General features: G+C 42.3%; 1 protein-coding gene across 4 annotated transcripts; it reads left to right on the top strand.

The window, feature by feature from the left end:
* Window positions 1-213: 213 nt before the first annotated feature.
* LOC101941613 (regucalcin) lies at window positions 214-23,375 on the top strand. 4 transcript variants are annotated; one of them, XM_065580813.1, is made up of 8 exons: window positions 378-582; window positions 2,324-2,538; window positions 4,740-4,905; window positions 11,308-11,490; window positions 12,617-12,832; window positions 14,479-14,610; window positions 21,583-21,737; window positions 23,036-23,375. In XM_065580813.1, exons 3-8 carry the CDS (start codon window positions 4,743-4,745, stop codon window positions 23,084-23,086), a joined length of 900 nt encoding a protein of 299 aa, XP_065436885.1. In that variant the 5' UTR covers window positions 378-582; window positions 2,324-2,538; window positions 4,740-4,742; the 3' UTR covers window positions 23,087-23,375. The 4 variants fall into 4 exon arrangements, with proteins under 4 accessions (XP_008165632.1, XP_065436885.1, XP_023960220.1 ...); XM_024104452.3 differs by having other exon boundaries at window positions 442-582; window positions 2,453-2,538; XM_008167410.4 differs by lacking the exon at window positions 2,324-2,538 and having other exon boundaries at window positions 214-582.
* The last annotated feature ends 1,005 nt before the right edge of the window (window positions 23,376-24,380 follow it).

Genomic DNA, 24,380 nt, shown 5'->3' with positions numbered 1-24,380 from the left:
AGAGCGGCTCTCAGCCGCTGCAAGGCCCGGCCTCGCCTTAGAGTCTCCCCGCAAGCAGCACAGACGCGGCGGCGCCGCAGCCACAGCAGAGGCGCTGCCTGGGCCGGGGCTGGCTCAGCCCCGCCGCGAGACAACTGCCCAGCGCCCCTGTACCCGGGCTCCGCGCGGCCCCACGCGCACGCACTAGGGACCATCCCGGGGGGGCACGCGCGCGCCTCTCGGTCCCGGCACTGGCGTGGGTGGAGAAGTCTCGTGAGGAGCACGCGCCCGTGAGAGGCGCTTGCAGGGTCTGAGGCTGCTGCTGGGGGACTTTGGCTGGGGGCGGCGCCCAGACTCACCTCACCCCACCCCCGCCTGCAGGGCGCGGACCGGCCAGTGGCCGGCCGGCTCTGCCCTGCACAGGCCTGGGACAAGTGCTGAGCCGGCCCGCTGACCCCAGGGCGGGGAGTAGAAAAATGCAGCGAGTGATCTGCGTTAACCAGTAACAGAGTCAGGGGCTATAAGTGCTTAGTCCTCGCTGAGGCTGCAGCCAGCGCCGGAGCAAAGAAACCCACCCAGTTCTTGTGTCTTCCTCCGAAGCAGGTACCGGGAGGGGTCTGGAAAGGGGCCGATCCCTAGCCCAGGGCTCCTTCAGACGGGGGGTTTGAGTGCAGCTGGCAGCGTGCTTGGCCAAGGCAGCGCGACCGCATTCGTGTGCGTGTTTCCCCAAGGGACTTCTTTTTAACGGGCTGTTGTTTCGCGGGACCGGGGTTAACATGCGAGCCGTGGGTGGAAGTTAATCTTACAAGTGCATCAGATGCTGGGAGTGTAGTAAATGGAAAGGTGAACGGGGAAGCTAGCCGTGTGCTGCCGGGATGCGGTGACTGTTTGCAGTGTTTTGCCTAGCAGTGATTTGGAAAGGTATTAGATGTTGCATTCAGAGTTAGGACATAAAACGTTGCCTCTCTGAAACATGTTTGAAACTTAGTATTTTCCTTTGCCAGCTGCAGCTTCTCTCTTGTCTGATTTGCCTTGGCAACTTTTGAGACCTTGAGACATGGAAGACTTATCTTATGCAAATATTGTACTACAGGTTCTCCTGCTGTGGCTCAGACATAATTTCAAAAGATAAACGTATGTCTAGACATTTACATAGCTATGTAGAGAAAATGAGCCAGCTGGTCTCACGATCTCAGGTAGTGGCTTAAATGCCAGAAATACGGTGCTCACTCCGGAATCTTGTTTTTCGAATTCATGAAAGATATAACCCACTTCGATATGAAGCAAAACGACTCCATGGCTACTGTCAACAAGCCAACTGCTGATATTTATTTATGTAGGCACCACGTATAGTACCTAACATATTTACATAAGGGTGGTTTTTGCCATGAGGGGGAGAAGAGTTGCCGTGAATTGTGTACAATTAGATGAACAAAGGAAAAATTCATGCCCATAAATAAATTCCGAAATTACTGTATTGCACAGATGTTCTGTATTTATATATAGGTGCCACGAGTACTCCTGTTCTTTTTGTATATGTGTAGCAATCTGATCCTGCAAACACTTGCATGTGTGCTTATCACTAGTTATATTAGTAGTATCAGTAATTCTGAAAACACAATACATCAAGTGTGTAGGTGACCAGTGGGATTTAGAGGACTAAAGTTCATATTAAACATCATGAACTCCTTGGGGCCTGACTACGCTATCAAGTGTAAGCTTAAAAGAAAACCCCCATGGGGGGAAAGTAAAATCAAAGCACGGTATATGAGTAACTCAGACTAAAAGGCCTAAATTGTCCAAAATGAAAACTTTTCAATTGTGTGGGAAGAACATAATAATGGAGTCCTCAGCTGAGTCAGTCATTTAGGCTTTTACCATGCTTCTGAATCTGTCTTAGGTACTCATCGACAGTCTGTACTCCTATGTTCACCTGTTTTACAAGACTGTTAAATTTTGTTCAGAGCATATCATGTAAGGTATCATTTGAAAACTCATGATTTGCTGATAGTTGTCCTGGTGAAAATGTGTGTGGCAACATTGTATGTAAAGATAGCTTCCCGGCTCTTTGAGCTCTGGTCAAGTGAAAAATTCTCTATGTTATCAAAGACATGTTCTGGAGAGCAGTCACACAAATAAGTTCCTCATTGGCAAAAGGCTAGCCAACACCTCAGCCAGGTGTCAGTGAAATCAAATGGACCATCACCTGATTAAGTTAGTCTTAAAGGTGCCACAGGACCCTCTGTTGCTTTTTACTGATTAAGTGACTACTCTTTGGCAGGAGAGGGTGTGACAAAAATCTACATTTTGACAATGAAGCAGTTTAAGGTTTCTGGACACACAGGTTTTCTGTCTCTGGAACATCAGCTGGAGATTCTTGTGCAAGAGAAAGGGCTATAAGAGGAGAGGGCAGATGCCCCCAAATCATTTCTCTCCCTTGTTTTCTACGCATATCATCATCAACCCCCTGCAGAAGAAAAGAAGCAACATTAGACTGGTGGAGAGATCCTGACTAAAAGAGTTTCAGCCAGTAAGACCGCTGGAACATCTAGGACAGAGGTGGGCAAACTAGGGCCCGATCTGGCCCACGGAACCGTTCTGCCCGGCCCCTGAGCTCCTGCCCCGGGAGGCTCGCCCCCAGCCCCTCCCCTGCTGTCCTCCCTCCCCCGCAGCCTCAGCTCACTGCCTGGGCAGCGGGGCTGTGAGCTCCTGGGGCAGCGCAGCTGCAGAGCCTGGCCTGACGCGGTGCTCTGTGCTGCATGGGGCGCAGCTGCCTCTCGTGCTGTGGAGGGGGGGAGGGGAGTTGGATAGAGAGCAGGGGGTTTGGGGGTGGTCAGGGGCTGGGGGTGTGGATGGGGTGGGAATGGTCAGGGGGCAGGGAACAGGGGGGAGCGGGGTTTCCGTGGGTGGTTAGGGAGAAGGGGTGGTTGGATGGGGCAGGGGTGCTGGGGTGGGGGTGGCAGTCAGGAATGAGAGGAGGGGTTGGATGGGGCAGCAGGGGGTAGTCAGTGTGGGGGTTCCGGGGGTGGTCAGGGAACAAGGCGAAAGGGTGGTTGGATGGGGTAGGGGTCCTGGGGGGACAGTCAGGAAGGAGGGAGGGGGTTGGATGGGGCGGTGGGGGGTCAGGGGACAGAGTGGGGGGGATGGATGGGGCAGGGGTCCTGGGGGGTGGGGGCGTCAGGGGGTGAGAAGCAGGGGGTCGGATGGGGCTGGGGGCCAGGCCATGCCTGGCTGTTTGGGAAGGCACAGCTTCCCCTAACCAGCCCTCCATACAATTTCTGAAACACAATGCGGCCCTCAGGCCAAAAAGTTTGCCCACCCTTGATCTAGGGAGAGAGACCTTTCCTTTGCGTTCATCTAGCTCTGAGGTCCCCTAACTGTGGGGCGTGCCCTTTTAGGGGGGCAGGGAGGAACATTTGGGGTGGGTGGCAGGTCTGGGTCAGCCCCCACAGGGGGAAGGGAGGAAGTGCCACCGAGCCCTGCTTCGCCCCCCAGCTCTTCTCTGGCCTCGCTCCTGGCCCTGCTCCCAACAGTGGCTCCACTCCCAGCCTCGGCCCCCTAACCCCTGCCCACCTCCCCTCCCCAGGAGCCACAGCCCTGCTCCCAGCTCAGGGAGGGGGAGCACGGACAGGTGTAAGGGGCAAGTGACCCTGAAAAGTTTGGGGATCACTGATCTAGCTTGTTAAGTTAGTTGTGTTTTACCTTTTATTTCCTTGTAACTAATTCTGATGTAATGTGCCTCATTACTTGTACACCTCTACCCCGATATAACGGAACATGCTATAAAATGAATTCGGATATAACGCGGTAAAGCGGCACTCCAGGGGGGTGGGGCTGCGCACTCTGGTGGATCAAAGCAAGTTCGATATAACACGGTTTCACCTATAATGCGGTAAGATTTTTTGGCTCCCGAGGACAGCGTTATATCAGGGTAGAGGGGTAGTTACTTAAAATCTGTCTTTCTGTAGATAATGTGTGTTGTTGTTTTATCTAAATGAGTGTGTTTGGATTGAAGTGTTTTGGAAACTCCACTTGGGATAAGATTTATGAATATAATTTTCTATTAAGAAATGATAGACTTTATATGAGCTTGTATTGTCCAGGAGGGGGCTGGACTGTACAAGATGCACATTTCTGGGGGAAGTCTGGGACTGGGAGTTTGCTGGTGTTGCCCTGAAGTGTAATTCAGGAGTGGCTGGATATAGCACTCATACCCTACCATTGGGAGTGATTTACGAGTGATTTACGTGTAGGAGGCTGTGTGAGAGCAGACCAGAAGTGGTCGCTCTCACAGCAAAGGAGTGAAAATCAAAAAGCACCCCAGGTTGGGGAATTGAGGGGACGCAGCTACCTATTCTTCAGATTGTACCCTCAGTAGAGTCACACTTTTACCAGTTAATTTGCTTTTTCAGCAACTGTCCTATTTTCCTGAGGGTAAACCTCTTCTATGAGACTTCAGTACCTAAAATCAGGGTTAAGTTGATTTTTTTTTTTTTTTCCCCTGCATCAGAAGTCACTGTCTACTTCATTTGCTTACTATGAGGGAAGAATAGCAGCAACTTGATAATCTCCAAAATAGGTAGATAAGGTTCTCTTTAGAGAGCAGCCTACACTGCCATGTTCACAGCATGAAGGGAAAAAAATTAACATTTATATTGTTTTTCATTCAATTTCATTTCAGCTTTAAATTGGATTTCAAGCTGATTTCCTTTTACACATTAATGTTTTGCTTTGCTGATTTTGAATTCTTTTTCTCTCAGGAAATGTCATCCATTAAGATTGAATGTGTTGTCAATGAGAATTGCAAAATTGGAGAATCTCCGGTCTGGGAAGAAAAGGAAAGCTCACTTATATATGTGGATATAAGTGGTAAAAAGATTTGCCGATGGAATTCATTCACCAAGCAAGTGCAAAGTGTTTCTGTGGGTAAGAAGGTGCTTTTAAAAGATGCCGTGGATTGCTAAAATGTAAATTTTGTAGTATATTTTTTTCTTTGGATTGATAAAATATGCCTTTCCATAAAGCTCAGACTCATGTGCATAAAGAAATTAGAAGTGCATAAATACTGAATAATTCCATGTCATTTAGTGTTAGGGGAAGAAAGAATATTCACTACAATTCATGCCCACGCTCCTTTGGAGAAAAGGAGTGGGCTTTGCAGTGTATCTTGAAGACCAGTAAACTCATGATTGGCTGGACCCAGTCCTAAGCATTATTTTTTTTTCTGTTTTGTTTCATTTAATATTTAAGTTTTTGCTATTTGGTTACATATAATTGTTCCTGTCTTTTGAATTTTATAGTACCAGTTGTAATCCATTTTCCTTGGCCATATATTTAGACCATAAATGGTATCCACATAGGTTCTGATCCTGCACCATTAAATTGCAAGATCTAATAAACTTTACATTCATTCCAAAAAGCCACTAGCATTCATTATTGTGAAAACAAGGTAATATACTTGTGAACATCATGCATAAAACTTAGATCATCTAACCTGTCTAGTATGAATGAAAACATACTTGAATAGATAATTTAAAATTCTAAGTAATAGGATTTCCTTTTTGTACAATTTTTTTTTATTAATCATGAATCTGTATTGTAAGAAAGTGATTCCAGTTCATGAAGGTTTGGTTAACTTAGTCTGTCCATCAGCAGTAAATTTAGTAGTTACTTAATTTAAACTTGAAGGTAGTCGTGTCTTCCTTCAGACTTCTGGTTTGAGGACTGGACAAAAGGCAGTAATTGGCATCTTGCAGGTTATAGAGTTCTCCTTTGCTGACATTTCTAATTATTTTATACTAGTATAGAGTTCCTTGATAATGTCTATGCTTGTTGGACATGTTGGATATTTTTTCCATATACTTTCCTAGCAGAGAATGATTAGAACAGGGGTCAGCAACGTTTGGCACGCGGCTCACCAGGGTAAGCACCCTGGCGGGCCGGGCCAGTTTTATTTACCTGCTGACACGGCAGGTTCAGGCGATCGTGGCCCCCACTGGCCGCAGTTCGCCATCCCGGGCCAATGGGGGCGGCGAGAAGCCGCGGCCAGCACATCGCTCGCCTGCACCGCTTCTCGCTGCCCCCGTTGGCCCGGGACAGCGAACCGCGGCCAGTGGGGGGCCGCGATCGGCCGAACCTGCCGCGTCAGCAGGTAAATAAAACTGGCCTGGCCCGCCAGGATGCTTACTGTGGCGAGCCGCATGCCTAATGTTGCCAACCCCTGGATTAGAATGTGTGCATCTATGCTTCTGTTTCCACATCTCTGCCAGCCCAGTCGTATGCCTGAGTCCCATGCATTTCATTTATACTGTGAAATAATTTGTGCAAAATGTTATATTGCATTTCTCTTACAACCTATAAAAAGACCTTTTGGTGATTAGTTTCTATGCTTCTTCCCAGTTCTTGTCCGATATTTATCCCATCTTTTACTGGCTATAACCAGTTGAGGTTATTCTTCCTTACTTTGTTTCTAGATAGTAGGCTTTTATAGAAACAAGATATTTCTACTAAAATTTTCTTTTCTGTTTTTGTTAATTCCTTGTTAATCACCCGTAATTGTACCTAATAGGTCAGTTGAGCGTAAAATAACCAGGGATCATTTGCTAATTCTCTGCTCTACTTAAATCCCTGGAAAGCTCTGCCAACTACTAATTTTATTTTAATTTATTTATTTTTTTACAATATTACTAAACTCCATTAATATTTTCTGTGTTCTAATGGTACAATATCTAATGGAGAGAATGAAGCTTAGATTTCTATGTACAGCAGTTATCTTAGTTACTTTATATTCAGTTTTTGCGTCTTGGTTAACAACTTAATTGTCTGCCCTCTATAACACTGATAGAGAGAGATGCACAGCTGTTTGCTCCCCCAGGTATTAATCACTTACTCTGGGTTAAATAATAAACAAAAGTGATTTTATTAAGTATAAAAAGTAGGATTTAAGTGGTTCCAAGTAATAACAGACAGAACAAAGTAAGTTACCAAGCAAAATTAAACAAAACACATGAGTCTAAGCCTAATACATTAAGAAACTGAATACAGGTAAATCTCACCTTCAGAGATGTTCCAATAAGCTTCTTTCACAGACTAGACTCCTTCCTAGTTTGGGCCCAGTCCTTTCCCCTGGTACAGCCCTTGTTAGTTCCAGCAGACATCTTAGGTGAAAAGCAGGGGTGTTCTCATGACTGGGACCGAGTTTGTTCTGTTCCAGCATCTTTTATATCTTTGGCACAAGGTGGGAATCCTTTGTCTCTCTCTGGGTTCCCACCCCTCCTTCTAAATGGAAAAGCACCAGGTTAAAGATGGATTCCAGTATCATGTGACATGTTCACATGTCCTGTGAGCCCCCCTCCATTCTTTCAGGACTGGCCTGCACGTGTGCAGTGGAGGCTTGCAGGTAAACTGAGGCATCATAGTCAATGGGAGCCATCAAAAGAGTGCCCCACACTTTGCATAATTACAATAAGATCTGAGTTATATTTCATATTCCTAATTTCAGATACAAGAATGATACATGCATACAAATAGGACAAACACACTCAGTAGATTATAAGCTTTGTAATGATACCTTACAAGAAACCTTTTGCATGAAGCATATCCCAGTTACATTATATTCACACTCATTAGCATATTTCCATAAAATATATGGAGTGCAACATCACAATAGCAACTCCTTTTTATACATCTAGTCATTTTTCCACTTCAAGTATTTTACAGGAACTCTATGGTTATTACCTCTGACTCTTTATTAGAACCCTAACAGCCTTAAGATCTTTAAGCCTGACCTATTTTAAAAAACATCTTAGTTACAGTTAGTGGAGTTTAGCTGTAAGCTCCATGTTGTCCTGGAGATCATGTCAGTTGAATAGCCTAATGAGGTGAGAATCCCTTTTGCTGTCTTAGTTTTTCTAAAGTTTTTTGAGAGCTTTTTTTGTGCTGCAGGCCCGTTTTGGCTTCTGTCTGTGTTCCACATTTCTCTTTATGTAAGTAGCTCATTCTTTTCCCCAGCTTCCTAGGGTAGGCTTGTGACACAATTTCTCCAGTTGTCTTTAATCTGTGTTTGTAGCCGTTTCAGGCCATGTGAACACAAGTTGCTGTTTTATAATAATGAAGTGTTCTCTTTTGTACAATTAAATTGGAGCAGTGAGTTTAGGCTTACTTACAGCTTAAACTGTCATCCCGTGTCACGATTAAGGCTACGTTTCAGTCATGGGTATTTTTAGTAAAAGTCATGGACAGGTCACGGGCAGTGAACAAAAATTCCCAGCCTTGGCGTGACCTGTCCATGACTTGTACTATATACCCCTGACTAAATCTTGGGCGCTCTGGGGCAGAGAGCGGTCTGGGGGCGCCGCGGGTGCTCTGGGGTAGGGGCATAATATGGAGTAATATGGGCAAAAAATCATATTAAGTTTAGTTAAATATAGTAACAGTATTTGGATGTTCTCACACACAGTTAGCTTCCAACTTCTTACAGAAATAGTTCTTAAAATGAGCATCTGAATTGCCTTGCCTTCTCATTTTGTGTATCTATTTTTATGTACTGTATTATGTTTACCTATCTAAACATGCCCATCAGTTTAGTAGCAACTAGCTATAGAATGTAAATGAAAACTCAGTACATATCTTAACCTTGCACATTTATTTTTTTAATTATTATTCTGGTAAACTCAGTTTCACACTACTGTAAATATGGTAGATTGCATTAAATCAAAGCAATTTAAATCACGATTTTAACCCTGATTTAAAATCAACAACCGGGAAATCTTATTTAAATAATCGATTTTAATCTTGTTTTGCATTTATACTTTTTAGCTATGTTCCTAAAGAAAGGATGATTCTCAGTGGTTGATATAATTTGGTACTTTTTGCCAATCAGTAGGATACACTATCTATGGACACACTTTATTTAAGCATTTCTATAGCTTAACATACATTTATTCACAGTCTTAATTTTTACCTTTTTTTTTTTTTTATTGTTAAAAAATGATGAATGGCTCATTTCTTATTTACTTAGATTTTTTTCAACTGATGATTTGTGTCAAGCTGTATTTGTATAGAACAGGGGTCGGCAACGTTCGGCACGCGGCTCGCCAGGGTAAGCACCCTGGCGGGCCGGGCCAGTTTATTTACCTGCTGACGCGGCAGGTTCGGCCGATCGCGGCCCCCACTTGCCGCGGTTCGCCGTCCCGGGCCAATGGGGGCGGCGAGAAGCAGCGCGGGCCGAGGGATGTGCTGGCCGTGGCTTCCCGCCCCCCCCATTGGCCTGGGACGGCGAACCGCGGCAAGTGGGGGCCGCGATCGGCCGAACCTGCCGCGTCAGCAGATAAATAAACTGGCCCGGCCCGCCAGGGTGCTTACCCTGGCGAGCCGCGTGCCGAATGTTGCAGACTCCTGGTATAGAAATTGGAATTCAGTTAAGTGCACAAAAACAGCATTTTTAAATGTTTTTAGTTAAATAAAACTACCTTACATGTACTGGATACTTACATAAAAAAATAAGTTTATCGAAACATGTTTTGCATTTAAAACTAGCTCATTATATTAAAGAAAGAAAGTATTATCTGTAGTTATTGAATTCAAGCGACTGTTCCTGGTCACCACCACGTTCTTCCAAGATTTTAGAATTAGTAGATTTCATTCTTTCACACCTGATTTTTATTCATAGATTGGAAGAGGAAAACAAGCATTTTTGCTTTTTAAAGAAAATTTCAATTCCCGGTCGGTTTCTCAACTTTGACTGAGCTAGTCATTGAGCTGAACTAGTTGAGTAAATTTGAAATTAAGAAAATATTCTCTGTGCACCTGCAAAAGAGGCTACTGCTCTCAAAAGCTGGTTTAGCACTTCAGCGAACTCTAGTTCCAGGTGCTCTGTCAGCCACTTTCACTAGTTCAGTGGTTTGACTTTCTTTTAAAACTTCAGCAGAGAATATGTACTTCTTGATTATTATATTTTTATAATTAATTTACGTGATTTTAGTAGATTATAGTTTGTTATAATTTCAAACATAATTTTAAACAGGTTTTATTTTTAAAAGAGAAATCTTTTTAATTGAAATAAAAAGATAATTTTAAAAAATTGATTTTTATGCATCCTGTTTGCCAATCCCTGTGCTATAAATAAACAATGTTTGGCACGTGGCCCGCCAGGGTAAGCCCCTTGGCGGGCCAGGCCGGTTTGTTTACCCGCTGCATCCACAGGTTCAGCCAATCATGGCTCCCATTGGTCGCGGTTCGCCTCTCCAGGCCAATGGAGGTGGCGGGAAGCGGCGCGGGCTGAGGGATGTGCTGTCCTCCACTTCCCGCCACCCTCATTGGCCTGGAGCAGCGAACTGGCCAGTGGGAGCCGCGACTGGCCGAACCTGTGGACGCGGCAGGTAAACAAACTGGCCCGGCCCGCCAGGGGGCTTACCCTGGCGAGCCATGTGCCAAACGTTGCCAATCCCTGTTATAGCATATCTGATCAACTCTTCGTTTTCCATATAAGCTTTTTGTTCTGTGCCTAGCAGAATGGGGTCCTGTTCAGGACTGGGGCTTCTAGGGTCTACTGTAATATAAATAAACAATAATAACAATATTATTAGCAGTATTGCAGTAGCCCCCAAAGGCCCGGCTAGTTTATCGTTACTGTAGATTCTTAGCACTACAATCTGTAATGCATTTATCTTCACAACACCCTGGTGAGATAAGTACTATTATCCCCATTGTACAGCACCGTACAGAACTGAGGCACAGAGAGAGGGGATGACTTGCTCAGGTCACACAGGAAGTCTGTGCCAGGGCAGGGAGTTGAACCCAGGTTACTCAAGACCGGGGCTAGTGCCCTAACCATTGAATTATCCTTCCTTGCTAGGTACTTCTATATCTATACAGGACAATATGATACCTTCCCCAAGGAGCTTGCAGTCTATAAATTAATTCAATATATAATTTGAATACTTTTGGGTGTGCAATATTAGTTCATAGTTCTCACTAATAGAATTCCATAAGTGTGCACAAGCATGTACATACAATACAAGCTTCTTGTGTGTCGTGACAAATGCTGCTTGGCTCGTGAATGATAGATGGACCATGTCATCCAGGAAGGCCCAGATTAATTAAAGTGAGATTAATTATCAATTATTATTCGTGCTTGTGCTTGAGCAGTACTTGGCCAAAAACATTACAAATAGAAAAATAGCATCTGGATATGAATGAAATATTTGTTAACCTTGGTTATGAATGTGATGAGCAATCATATGTTGGTTACAGGTGGCTGATTGCTTTTATCTACAGTTATAGTATTTTACTTCTCCCCTCACCCCCGTTTTCTTATGTTGTCTCTAGATGCTCCTGTTAGCAGCGTAGCCCTTCGGAAATCTGGGGATTATGTTGTTACCCTAGGAACCAGGTTTGCTGCTTTAAAATGGAAAGACCAGTCAGTAACCACCATTGTTCACGTTGACAAGGATAAACCAAACAACAGATTCAATGATGGGAAAGTGGACCCTGCAGGGAGGTTTTTTGCAGGTACGGTGGACATAATTCCCATTCCTCTTCAGTAATTTTTTCCTAAGATTTTAGGGACAATTTGTAAAGAACCCTGGCAGATGCACGAAGTGTCTGTTCAAGTCGTGGAAGTCTTCTTACTTCCAAACCACACCAAATCTAATTCTAAAATGCAATGTTGATTTAATCCACTTTTAAAAATGTATCACCCCAGAGCACTATTCTTTTTTTTTTTTTTAAGGGAAGTTCTTATTTAAAACTCGGATAGTATAAAAATTATTCTCTTGTCTCAGATGTTGGCATGCATGACTTGTTTTGAATGCACTTGGAAAATACCAATGCAAATATGTTTACAGTGGAAAACTTGCCATGCCAAGTTATTGTTTGTTTCCCATACACTGAATATAGATATTTGTAAAAACAATGTAAGCATACAGCAAAGTGTTTTCAAAACAGGGAGAGTGTATCTGAAGTTAAACCTTGAAATTTCAAATGTATATTAATTTTCTCTTACCGAACCCCCCCCAAATTATCTCTATATTTGTGGCATAACTTGTCATTTAAGATTTTAAGACTTCTGAAGCCCTGATTCTAAAGTTAGTGCAATTTTTTCCTATGTTTGTGGGTTTTTAAGGGGGGAAGGGCATTAAATTGTGATGACCATCTTAATGTTTGAAAACACTAGATAATTAACAGTGCTAGCACGATTGCCTTCAAATCCTTTGCAACCGCAATTAAAAAAAAATCTTTAATTTTATTTGTCATCTTTTGTTAAATGCACACAATCAAATTTGCCTTCTCCCTTTTGGTTTTAACTAAATCTCTTTTTTGAATGTTTTAAGGAGAAAACCTAGTCAAAGTTAGAGGGAAGTTTTATGTCAGAGGCAGTCATTGCCACTGTATAAGGCAGGGGTCAGCAACGTTTTGGCACGTGGCTCGCCAGGGTAAGCACCCTAGCGGGCTGGGCCAGTTTATTTACCTGCTGATGCGGCAGGTTCGGCCGATCGTGGCCCCCACTGGCCGTGGTTCACCGTCCTGTGCCAATGGGGGCGGCAGGAAGCGGTGCGGGCGAGCGATGTGGTATAAGGAGTGCATTTGATTTCTGTGGAGCTGTGCTTTCTAATGAATGACCCTCTCATTCCTGTAGGTACCATGGCTGAGGAGATTCGACCTGCTGTGCTAGAGAGACACCAAGGTGCTCTGTATACACTCTTCCCTGATCATTCTGTAGTGAAGCACTTTGATCAGGTGGACATCTCTAATGGCTTGGATTGGTCACTGGATCACAAGACTTTCTTTTACATTGATAGCCTGTCCTACTCTGTGGATGCCTTTGATTATGACCTGCAAACAGGAAAAATTTGTACGAATTCTTTTCTTATGCTAAAATATTTTAAAGTTACTTTCTGTGCAGTTTTTTCTTTAACTATTAAGCAAAAAATCAATTGTGACCCAGGCCCTACTTACGCCGGTGGTCCTAGAACATTATTTTTTGAGTTAGTTTAAATGTGGTTTGATTTCAGCCATGCTGGACATCAAAACTCTGTTTAAGACAAGTTAGCAGAAACCGGGTTTAAAAAAACAGCTCATCTAAGAAGGTTCCCGGCTCAGAGTAATTAGATGGGTTGGTTCATATTAGGACATTATTGAATTATATATCGGGGTTCAAATAATTGACCTGGAATAATTGTTAAAATTCACTTTATCCATTGCAATCTATGCTGAGCCTGTAAATTGTACATTCATTGATTATACACTCACAATTCACTTCTAATGTTCCTGTTTTATCAAGTGTGAAGCATTTTTGCCTCATTATACTCCAGTGGCTATGCTGTCTGTTATTATGAAACAGTAGGTGAATTAGCAGAGAAGTTTGTAGTGCATTTTTTCAAAGTATAAAACGTGCTACGCTTTTATAGTATGTGCATTCATATTGTTTTAAAATGGAAATCCCTAACTGAAGAAGATCCTAGAGAGCCAACCAACCGCTGAAAAGTAGTAACTCAAACATCATCTTCCCCCATTTATGGGGGAAAAAAAACAAAAAAAATCCAACACCACAACCTTAAGGTCTTTCCACAGGCGCATGGGTAAATGGAAAAACTCCACCAACTTGGACTCTTAACAATTTGATTTAAAGTGACATGAGCCATAATAATTCACTTTAAAGGGACGCCATCAGTTTGAAATCTGGTCAGTTTTAAAATTGAGTTTAAAGTAGTTTTAGGTACGATGTCTGCCCCAAGTCCCATTGCCATATTGGAGGTTTACAATCACATTTTTCTATTTTAGAAAGCCCCACGCAGGAAAAGGAAACCTACGAACAAACAGACTCTGACAGTCAATTGTCAAAACGCAGAATAAACAAACTAGAACAGTTGGATTTTGTTTTGTTAATATCTTGTAATAATAGTGGGTGGTAAAATGTTCATATAAAGTGCAATTTTTTTTTTAAATTGACAGTGTCTCTTTGAGTTCATGGTTTTCCCAACTTTGTTGATTTATATATTTTGAATGTCAGCTTTGTGTTGGAACAATTGGTGGTGTGTTCTGGGAATCTCTTTATTGAGATGGCTCCAGTTCTCAGTTTGATTGAAAAAAATCCATTTATGAAATGGCCCAGACAGCTTATAAAATGTTGTACAGATGGAAAAGAGTCAAATTTGGAATACACAAATTATTAATTCCTATAATATATTCAATAGTTCCCTAATTTATAGTTAGGGGGAAAAATATGGTTGACACATCAGAAGAGAGCACCAAAAATAATTGTTGTGTTTTTGACAGTCAGACTGACTTGCAGGCTGTCAAGCTGAATAATAACCATCTGCAGAAACAAACTGATCTTATATACTCTCTCATCTGCAAGAGTGCAGGGAGCTGGATTCAGTGCAGCATTAGAAAATCATCCTTCTTAGCTATTTCTAGGAGTATGACTTAGGAAAATGTTAACTCACAATAACTTAATATCTCACTTAGTGTACGATGCCTGTTGATTTCCTTTTGCAGCCAATCGCAGGAGTATATACAAGCTAGAAAAGGAAGAAAGCATCCCTGATGGAATGTGTATTGATACAGAAGGCAAACTCTGGGTAGCCTGTTATGATGGAGGGAGAGTGATCCGTCTAGACCCTGAGACAGGTAAGTCCTCACAGAGGATGAACTGAAATTTTGCATAAAATAAGCTAAAGGGGTAGTTGGATAATGTGTTTTTCTGGAAGTGTGTTTGTGCTCATCTACTGTGGATGAACAGCTCTTATATTAAATGCTCATTCCAACACAAATTTTGTAAATATATTTACATCTTCTTTGATAATGGCTACAAAAAATGATGTGGGATGATTTAAGAGGAAGAACTTTAAATGAAAAGTTTAGTCTTGTCATGGATATGTAATCTTTGTGATCAGCATGCTAGCTTCTGCTAAACATATAAAAATGTTTAACCACTGAAGAGTCCTGATAGCAACCAAACTTGATGGGTTTGAGATGGGTTTTACATATTCATTAAGTAATAGAAGCTTCTCAAGTATTTTTCCAGCTTGGCCATTAGATGGTAGTGTAGCTGAACTGTTTCTATAATTCCCCACATTTGTTGGCCTTTGGTTGATTTATTACATTTGTTTGAATTAGCAGTCTTACATTTTTTTCAGTCTGAGACCAGTGTTTACTACACAGTAACTCCTCACTTAACGTTGTAGTTACGTTCCTGAAAAATGCTACTTTAAGGGAAACGATGTTAAACGAATCCAATTTCCCCATAAGAATTAATGTAAACTGGGGGGGGTTTAAGTTCCAGGGAAATTTTTTTCGCCAGACAAAAGACGACTGGTTTTGTTTTGTTTTGTTTTTTGTATATGTATATGTGTGTACACACACACACACAGTATAAATTTTAAACAATTTAATGCTGTACACAGCAATGATGATTGTGAAGCTTGGTTGAGGTGGTGAAATCAGAGGGTGGAAGTGGGTGGGATATTTCCCTGGGAATGCCTTGCTGCTAAATGATGAACTGTAATCCCCAGGTCCTTTTCTCCAGAACTGCTGCTTAGCCAGTCAGTCCCTAGTCTGTAACAGTGCATGGGATTCTTCCTTCCTAAGTGCAGAACTCTGCACTTGTCCTTGTTGAACTTCATCAGATTTCTTTTGGCCCAATCCTCCAATTTGTCTAGGTCACTCTGGACCCTATCCCTACCCTCCATCGTATCTACCTCTCTCCCCAGTTTAGTGTCATCTGCGAATTTGCTGAGGGTGCAATTAATCCCATCATCCAGATCATCATTAATAAAGATGTTGAACAAAACCGGCCCCCGGACTGACCCCTGGGACACTCCACTTGATACCGGCTGCCAACTAAACATCGAGCCGTTGATCACAACCCGTTGAGCCCGACAATCTAGCCAGCTTTCTATCCACCTTATAGTCCATTCATCCAATCCATACTTTTTTAACTTGTTGGTAAGAATAACGTGGGAGACCGTATCAAAAGCTTTGCTAAAGTCAAGATATATCACATCCACCGCTTTCCCCATATCCACAGAGCCAATCAGGTTGCTCAGGCATGACTTGCCCTTGGTGAATCCATGTTGACTGTTCCTGATCACCTTCCTCTCCTCCAAGTGCTTCAAAATGGATTCCTTGAGGAGCTGCTCCATGATTTTGCTGGGGACTGAAGTGATGCTGACTGGTCTGTAGTTCCCCGGGTTCTCTTTTTTCCCTTTTTAAAATATGGGCACAATATTCGCCTTTTTCCAATCATCCGGGACCTCCCCCGATTGCCACGAATTTTCAGAGATAATGGCCAGTGGCTCTGCAATCACATCAGCCAACTTCCTCAGCACCCTTGGATGCATTAAATCTGGACCCATGGACTTGTGCACGTCCAGCTTTTCTAAATAGTCTTTAACCTGTTCTTTCACCACTGAGGGCTGCTCACCTCCTCCCCATGCTGTGTTGCCCAGTGCAGCAGTCCGGGAGCTGCCCTTGTCTGTGAAGACTGAGGCAAAAAAAGCATTGAGTACTTCGCCTTTTTCACATCATCTATCACTATGCTGCCTCCCCCATTCAGTAAGGGTCCCACACTTTCTCTGACCACCACCTTGTTGCTAACATACCTGTAGAAACCCTTCTTGTCACCCTTCACATCCCTTGCTAGCTGAAACTCCAATTGTGCCTTGGCCTTCCTGATTATACCCCTGAATGCTCTAGCAATATTTTTATACTCCTCCCTAGTCATCTGTCCAAATTTCCATTTCTTGTAAGCTTCTTTTTTGAGTTTAAGCGCACCAAAGATTTCACGGTTAAGCCAAGCTGGTTGCCTGCCGTATTTGCTATTCTTTCTGCACATCAGGATGGTTTGTTCCCGAGAAACAGAGACACACACTGTGTGTGTGTGAGAGAGAGAGATGCATTGCCCCTTTAAGTATGCTGACCCCACTGTAAGTACAATGCCTTTTAAGTAGATCAGCAAGTTGAGACAGCAGCTGCTGCCAGCAGGTTCCCTCCGTTCTGAGCCCTGTTGTGTCCCAGCCCCGCTCTGTGGAGATGGGGTGCTGGGGAGGGGGACACCCTGACATTAGCTCCCTCTTCCCCCCCCCCCTGCACAGCAAGCAGGAGGCTCCCGGGAACAGCTCCAAGGCAGAGGGCAGGAGCAGCACATGACAGTGGGGGAGGGACAGCTGAACTGCCAGCAATTGATAGCCTGCTGGGTGGCTGCTGCACAGAGAACTTAGGGTAGCGGGGAGCTAATGGGGGGCTGCCAGTCCACCCTGGTACCAAAGCCCCACCAGCTAGCTCCAACGGGCTGCTCTTTCTGCAAGCAGTGGACAAAGCAGACAGCTTCCAAACAATGTTATAAGGGAGCATTGCGCAACTTTAAATGAGCATGTTCTCGAATTGATCAACAACGTTAACCAGGATGACTTTAAGTGAGGAGTTACCATATTGGTAAATGGTCTGGAAGAAGGGGTAAGCAGTGAAGTGACAAAAATGACTGATGACACAAATTTATTTAGATACTGCCCCATTTTGACATATGTACAAAGGTTACCTATGTTCCACTCACTTTTATTGTTTAAATTACTTATACCATAAATATAGAATCATGGAACGGAGGTTATAAAGTTCTTTAAAGAGTCCCACAGCATTTTAACTTTCCAGCATGAATAATTCGTATGTGCACAGTCAGGTATTTGCCTCCCTCATTTTGAATCTTTGTCACATGTAACTTCCCACATTTGGGACTTGGTATGAGAGGTATGATTAAGTTAAGTCAAGCTCAGAAAAGACTGTAAGGAACTACAGAGAGACCTAACAAAGCTAAGTGAACGGGCAGCATGAAGGCCTATGAAATTCTATTTTGACAGAGACAAGGTAGTACGTATTTTAATTGCACAATTTGTCTATACATATTGCTTGATTCTGAATTAACTGACTACTTAGGAAGAAGACCTGAGCATTACTGTGGACAGCTCCATGAAAACCTCTCTGTCTAATGCACAATAGCTGTCAAAAATGCAAACAGAATGTGAATGCACAGGAAATAGAATAGAAAATAATACTGAAAATGTTAATAAAAATCATTGGCACACATGTGAAATACTGTAATCTCTTCTGTTAAAAATAGCAGAAGTAAAAACCATTCAGTGATGGGTGATGAAGACAATTAAAAGTATTTGACAATTAAAAGAGATTGAAAAGTTTGGGGTTGTTTACTGAAGGGATGAATAAGACGGGTCATGGTAGAGGTGTACAAAACAATGACTGGTATAGAAAAAGTAAGTTGGCTGCTCCTATTTACCCTTTCTTATAACACAAGTACAAGGAATTTTCAATGAAAATGGAAAGTAACATTTTGAAAGCTGAGAAAAGCTACCTAAACACAACCTGTAGAACTCACTGGCATGAGATAGAATTGAGTCCAAGAGCAGAATGGATTAAACATTTATATAGATAAGGAGAATAAACCCTCACATGTAGGAGCATAAGGAAACCACTAACTGATGGGTTTTAGGAAGAAACTTCTCCTTTTGGTAGGTTATTCCACAATTATCCATTATAGTGTTTCTTGCACTTTCTTCTGAAGTATCCGGTGCTGTGCATTGCTGGAGGTAGGATATCAGACTAGATGCCACTCTGATCTAGAGTGGCAATTCCTATGTTTTTCTTCTCTGGAGAAAGTTATAGGGCGTTTAGGTCAATAGAGAACTGGAGTCAAAATGTACTTGGCTGATGTGGGCTTGGACATTTGACACTTGACAATATGTTTGTGTGTGGTTGGGTTTTTGTTCTGAGGGTTTTTTACTCCATTGTAGAGTTTCGTTTTCTTGCTGTCTTTATTTGAATAGATGCTCCCCACTACTTGTCCTTCTCAGTGAAAGGAGTATGGTGTTACTGTCTTATTCAGACTACACATTTGAAAGTCCAGGGATTTAACTTGATATATTTAGTCTGTACCTATCACTTAGTTTATTTTTGATTACTAATATTCTCACCTTTGTCAGTTTGAACTAAGCAAAGATGTCTTTCGCTTCTATGGTTTGGGTGGTTAATGGCCACTTGATGGCTTTTTATTTGCAAACTGGCTGATAAAAAGGTCTATGGCTTTATTTTTAGCCAGTGGCAGAAAAAAATCATGAAACAATTCAGCTGAGGTGAAGATGACACATTTTTAGAAAGGAGATTTTCAGGTATTATTCAGTGAAATTTGGAAGCATTGGGTGTGGGGGTGGATAGACGAGGAAACTTGTTTATTTGGCATCCTTTTTTTTTAAGCAATTCTTGGAGATAACTGGATTACATAGTGGTCAGGTGGCCCTTGGGATTATAGTATATGCAAGCGCAAATCAAAAGATATCTAGTTTGCATAGTTCAGACAAAATAGGAACCTCTAGTTTGCACTTGCAGTTACAGCGCAGCACAGTAGAGTGTGCTGCATTTCACACCCCCATAGTTGAACTGTGGGGATGTGTAGACATGCCCTCAGTTTTCAGTTTATTTTAGGTATTGTAAAAATGTAAGATGCTATTTATTATATAGATGCAGGGAGCCCAAGATGCTTCTCAAACCATGTGGACTATTCAGAATATACATGGGAATCTTTTTTGTCCATTAGTGAAGCAGACTTATCTTTGTGGGATTAATTTTAAGGTAGTTTTTTAAATGCATCTAACTCTTGTGACAAGAAATTTGCAAAGTGTTTCAATGAGACATGGAAAAATCTCACTCATCCTTTTTTGAAATCTCATTTAAGGACTTGATTATCAAACATGGACCAAGTAACCATTGTTGTTTGTGCTGGTACTTCATTTAGAAAAGGAAATAAGAGTAGCTTGTGGGGTGAGGCAAAAATGCTTTGTTGGCAACTAAAATAGTAAACAAAATTATCTGTTTATTTAAAACACAACCGTGAAATCTTGGGCCTGGTGAAGTCATGGCAAAACTCCTTTTGACTACAGTGGAGCTAGTATTCCTGAAGTATTTCACCATAAAATGTTATATTTTAAACTTTCAATACATCATTACATTGTTTCTCTCTGCAAGGATTACTAACATAAAGGAGGGGGAGAGAGAGAGAGGAAATGTATTTAAAGAAAACACAAGACCTTAGCAGAATTCAAGAAAAGTATGAAATATCTATATGATAAATAGGATAAAATATGTAATGGGTATAAACTCTCATGATTCAGGGCCTAAGAGAAGTACTTACTGCCTGAAATTAAAAAGAATTTCCCCCTGTATACATGTTTGTTATGAAGTTTTTTTAAACTTCTTTTGAAGCATCTGGTACTGGCCACTGCCAGAAACCGTATACTTGGGCTAAATGGACCACTGGTATGTCAGTATCCTGAGTCTCTGTAATACTTATATAGACATCTGAGTGTTTTACAAAGTTCAGATAAGCATTATCATCCCTGTTTTATGTGGGGGTCCAAAGCCCATTGAAGCCTATTGTTGCATGTTTGAATTTAATAATAATACAGGATGTCAAAATAACAGGCTCAGATGGAATTATTTAAAGATTATCAAAGATTAATACAGCACTGTGCAGAATACAGAAGCAAAGTTTACTTTACCAGTCTTTGTGAATGGTGAATAGCTGACACTCTGTTCTCTTCTTCCCCCTCCCTCCCCCACTGTAAGTGGTGGAATGCTGGCAGTTTTCATTTGCAATCTAACTCCCAGAATCTTTCCTTTTGTAGGGTGTAAGAAAAAGAAATTCCTTTTGGAGTGAAAAATTACTTTCCCACAATGTGTACAGTTTGATATCCTCAGTTTACCTCTTACCACAAAAAGACCATTATATAAGTATCTCAGTCTTGATTGATAACCCAAAGGGACTTTTGACCCAGTCATTATTACTGACCGCTGTGGCCACAGGTAGTTGCTAATGAGTTAAAACTGAAAACATCTTTCAAGGGGCCATTATTTAATTCATTACAGAAACATCTGCAATAACAAATACCTCTTACCAATCACAGAACTTGATAAGGGCTGCTTATGATCCAATTAAGTACCCAGTCTTATTTATTATAACATTTACTTCTGTAGGGTCCCTTCATTAATTTTGAGGGGTACCTTCCTGGTCATCTGGACTCTCTGACGGCGAGATTCAGTGAATAATTAGGTACATCCCAATATTTAATTAGATACATTCCTGAGCGTTGCTCACATACTAAGTTCAGTTTAAGGATACAATTTTTCACCTTCATAGGTACAGGGGACTGCATTTATAGGCACACAATATAAAGAGGATTTTGGGTAACAGATAACAGAATTATGAGAGTTTAACATACAAAAATAATGAAAGGCTAATATTTATTAACACAATGGAAAAAGACACCTACTGACTTCAGTATGCTTTGGATCAGGCCCCATTTATGGAAACAAAGATTAAGTGACTTGCCAAAGGCTATACTGGGAGTGAGAGAATCAAGAATGGAACTCAGAATTCCTCCCAACCTCAGCCTGCTAAATTACACAAGTCTCCCCCTTTTCCCTCCACCCCAAACCCTGTATTTCTGTGCAACATAGATTCTATGCTGGTTACTGGCAATTTTGTTAAATTCTTTGTAGAAAATAAACCAACAAAAAGCTATTTTTTTCCCCCTCCAGGAAAAAGAATCCAGACTGTGAAGCTACCTGTTGACAAGACAACTTCCTGCTGCTTTGGTGGAAAGGATTATTCAGAAATGTATGTGACTTCTGCCTGTCAAGGAATGGATGATGAATCGTTTTCACGGCAACCACAGGCTGGTGGTATTTTCAAGGTGATTAAATTATTTCCTTTCTGTTAAAAGGCCAGAAAGAATTTTCTTATGCATTTTGATTTGAAGTCAAGTGGAGGTCAGTCTGAACATACCATATCACTTAAAACTATTGTTCTTGGTTTTTTTACTTTTAGTTTTTTGGTCCCTACTGCTGTATTTAGAAAATTGCTAGTCTTTTCATGTTTACATGGTAGACTGGTTCTAAACTTGTAATAATACTGACATAGCTAATGTCTTGTACAATCATCATTTTCTGTACCAAAAACCCTCTACTTTTAAAAAAATTCCCAACATTAGCAGGGCAAAAACTTGTAGAGAATTTTTGTTTTAATCAGTGACAACGTAGGAGACAATGTGTTATCTACCAAACAGTTATTTATAATTTAGTTTGCTAGTTTGTTTTTTAATTGGTGACTGGCATAGGGCACACATGCCTTGTAGCGCCCTCTGCTCACCAAGTGTGGTGCTGCACGTGCCCCCTGCCTCAATTGTCTCTCCCCTAAGTTTTCTGTTTCTCCCAGAGATTCATGTGACTCACACTCTGAGTTCAGCCCCCTTCTGGCGAAACGGAAGCCCAAACAAAGTTCTTTTGCCCTGCTTGGGCTCCTCTTCGGCCTATCCTCTGGGCTCAGTTCCCAGCCCCTTCTGGACCACCTTTAAGTCTCTCTGCTCTGGGATAGAGCACTGACTCTCAGGCTGCTTTCTTCCCTGCCCTAGGATAGAGGGCTGAATCTCTTGTTTCTTCCAGACCCTACTTCAGGGCCTTTCACAGGAGCCCATCTTGCTCCCTGTGGTTCCTTCCCCAGATTGAATTTTCTCAGTCCTTTTATGGGTCCCAGGTGTTTCAGCCTAGTCCCCTGACTCAATTAGTCCTTATCCTGGCAGGCAGCTAATTGTTGCACAGGCAGGGCTGATTGAACAGGGTTGGCTAGCCCCAGGCCTCCTGGCTCTTGTAGGGGCAGGCCAGCCTGTTGCACAGACCTTGTGGATTTAAAGCCCTGATCCTGCAATTAACTGCATGCAGGCACACCCCTGTAGCTGTAAACAATCAGTTGTAGGATTGAGGCCCAAGTGTGTTTGAAAGAGGGTTGTCAGGAGAATGGACCATGGCTTAGATATTACAGTTCTTTGGAAACAGCAGTGGATTGAAATTAATATCTGGTGATGGGCTGTAATGTAGAAAATTGCAGGATATCAAGTTGGTCGCAGTCCTAAAACAAATTACTCTGTGGAAAGATACATGAATCATCACAATTATCTTCTCTCTCTCTCTCTCTCTCTCCCTTATTTTTAAATAGATAACTGGACTTGGGGTGAAAGGAATCCCACCGCATTCATTTGCAGGTTAAATATTCACTCTTCAGACCAAAGTACACCTCCAAAAGCAGGAACAGCTTAAGCAAGAAACATATTAAAACACGTATTTTAGCTGGAATTCTGCATCTCCTGCATTTGAAACCACAGCTCTGTGGGTAGACTTCTGGCAGAAATGGATAAATGAGGCAACTTTTGAAATGCATCAAATTTTTTCAAAATTCTTTATTTTCTTGGACTCCTGTGTAACTTTAAATATCTCCTGTAATTTTCTATAACACTAAAATCACTCTCATCTTAATAAACTTTGGAATATAACTTGAACAGTGGTACTTTTTTTGCCTTTAACATATTTTTTTCGTATTGTTGGCTCTACCATCCCCTTTCTATTTGTAGCTTATAGTTTCTGTCGGATATTTTTAGTAAAAGTCATGGACAGGTCGTGGGCAATAAACAAAAATTCATGGCAGCCCGTGACCTGTCCCTGACTTTCACTAACAATATCCCTGACAAAATAGGGAGGCAGGTTCAGCATCCACTGCTGCTGGGCTCCCAGGTCCCCCATTGCTACGGTCAGTGGGCACTCCGGGGTCCCCCACTGTTGTGGGGAGTGGGAACTACAGGGTCCTCCTGCCCCTAGGGCTGGGCGGCTGCGGGTCTCCTCACTCCTGAGGTGGCTGGGCTCTAATGGGGGTCGCCCGCCACGGCTGGGAGCTGCAGGGTCCCCCAGCCACCTGCCACAGCTTGGCAGCTGCAGGATCTGCCTGCCACCAACTACAGCTGGACAGCTGCAGGGTTGCCCCCACCAGTGCAGGGGCTGGGAGCTATGGGGGGGAGGGGAGGAAGGCTGTTTGGGAGCTCCAGCCCGGCGGTAGAAAATGTCACAGAGGTGAGTGGAAGTCACAGATTCCGTGACCTCCATGACATAATCGTAGCCTTACTTATACCGTATTGAGTCACTGATGAAACATTTTTTTACATTCATTTGCTTGCTATCTCTCTCAAACCAGCTTTCAAAACTTCACATACATTATCCAGTGTACATTCACAGTAAAGCAAATATTTGTTACTGTAATATAACTTAGCCCAGGATGTTTAATTTTAAATAGATAGCTTGTTTTATATAGTTGGTTTTCATAGGTAACTTAGACTTTTATTGGTTAAATTAGTGCCTATGAAAGGTGTCTACTAACTGCATTAGCTAACATAGCCATCCCTGTAACTTCAGAATAGGACCAGTAACTACAGTGGGCAATGCAAACTAGCTTGCACTATCCAGGCAATATAGCTCTTCATCTTCAAGAACCTGGTTTCATACATCTCCCATGT

The sequence above is a fragment of the Chrysemys picta genome, chromosome 1 (genome assembly GCF_011386835.1).
Source record: "Chrysemys picta bellii isolate R12L10 chromosome 1, ASM1138683v2, whole genome shotgun sequence".
NCBI lineage: Eukaryota > Metazoa > Chordata > Testudines > Emydidae > Chrysemys > Chrysemys picta.
The sequence above is the reverse complement of the archived record's forward strand: the minus strand, read 5'-3'. Positions and strand labels throughout refer to the sequence as shown.

Excerpts from the sequence above, each read along its gene's own strand:
- LOC101941613 (XM_008167410.4), top strand. The coding sequence starts at position 4,743 with ATGTCATCCATTAAGATTGAATGTGTTGTCAATGAGAATTGCAAAATT. Across the intron at positions 4,906-11,307 it reads AGTGCAAAGTGTTTCTGTGG|ATGCTCCTGTTAGCAGCGTA; the intron begins GTAAGAAGGTGC and ends TGTTGTCTCTAG. Across the intron at positions 21,738-23,035 it reads AGGCTGGTGGTATTTTCAAG|ATAACTGGACTTGGGGTGAA; the intron begins GTGATTAAATTA and ends ATTTTTAAATAG.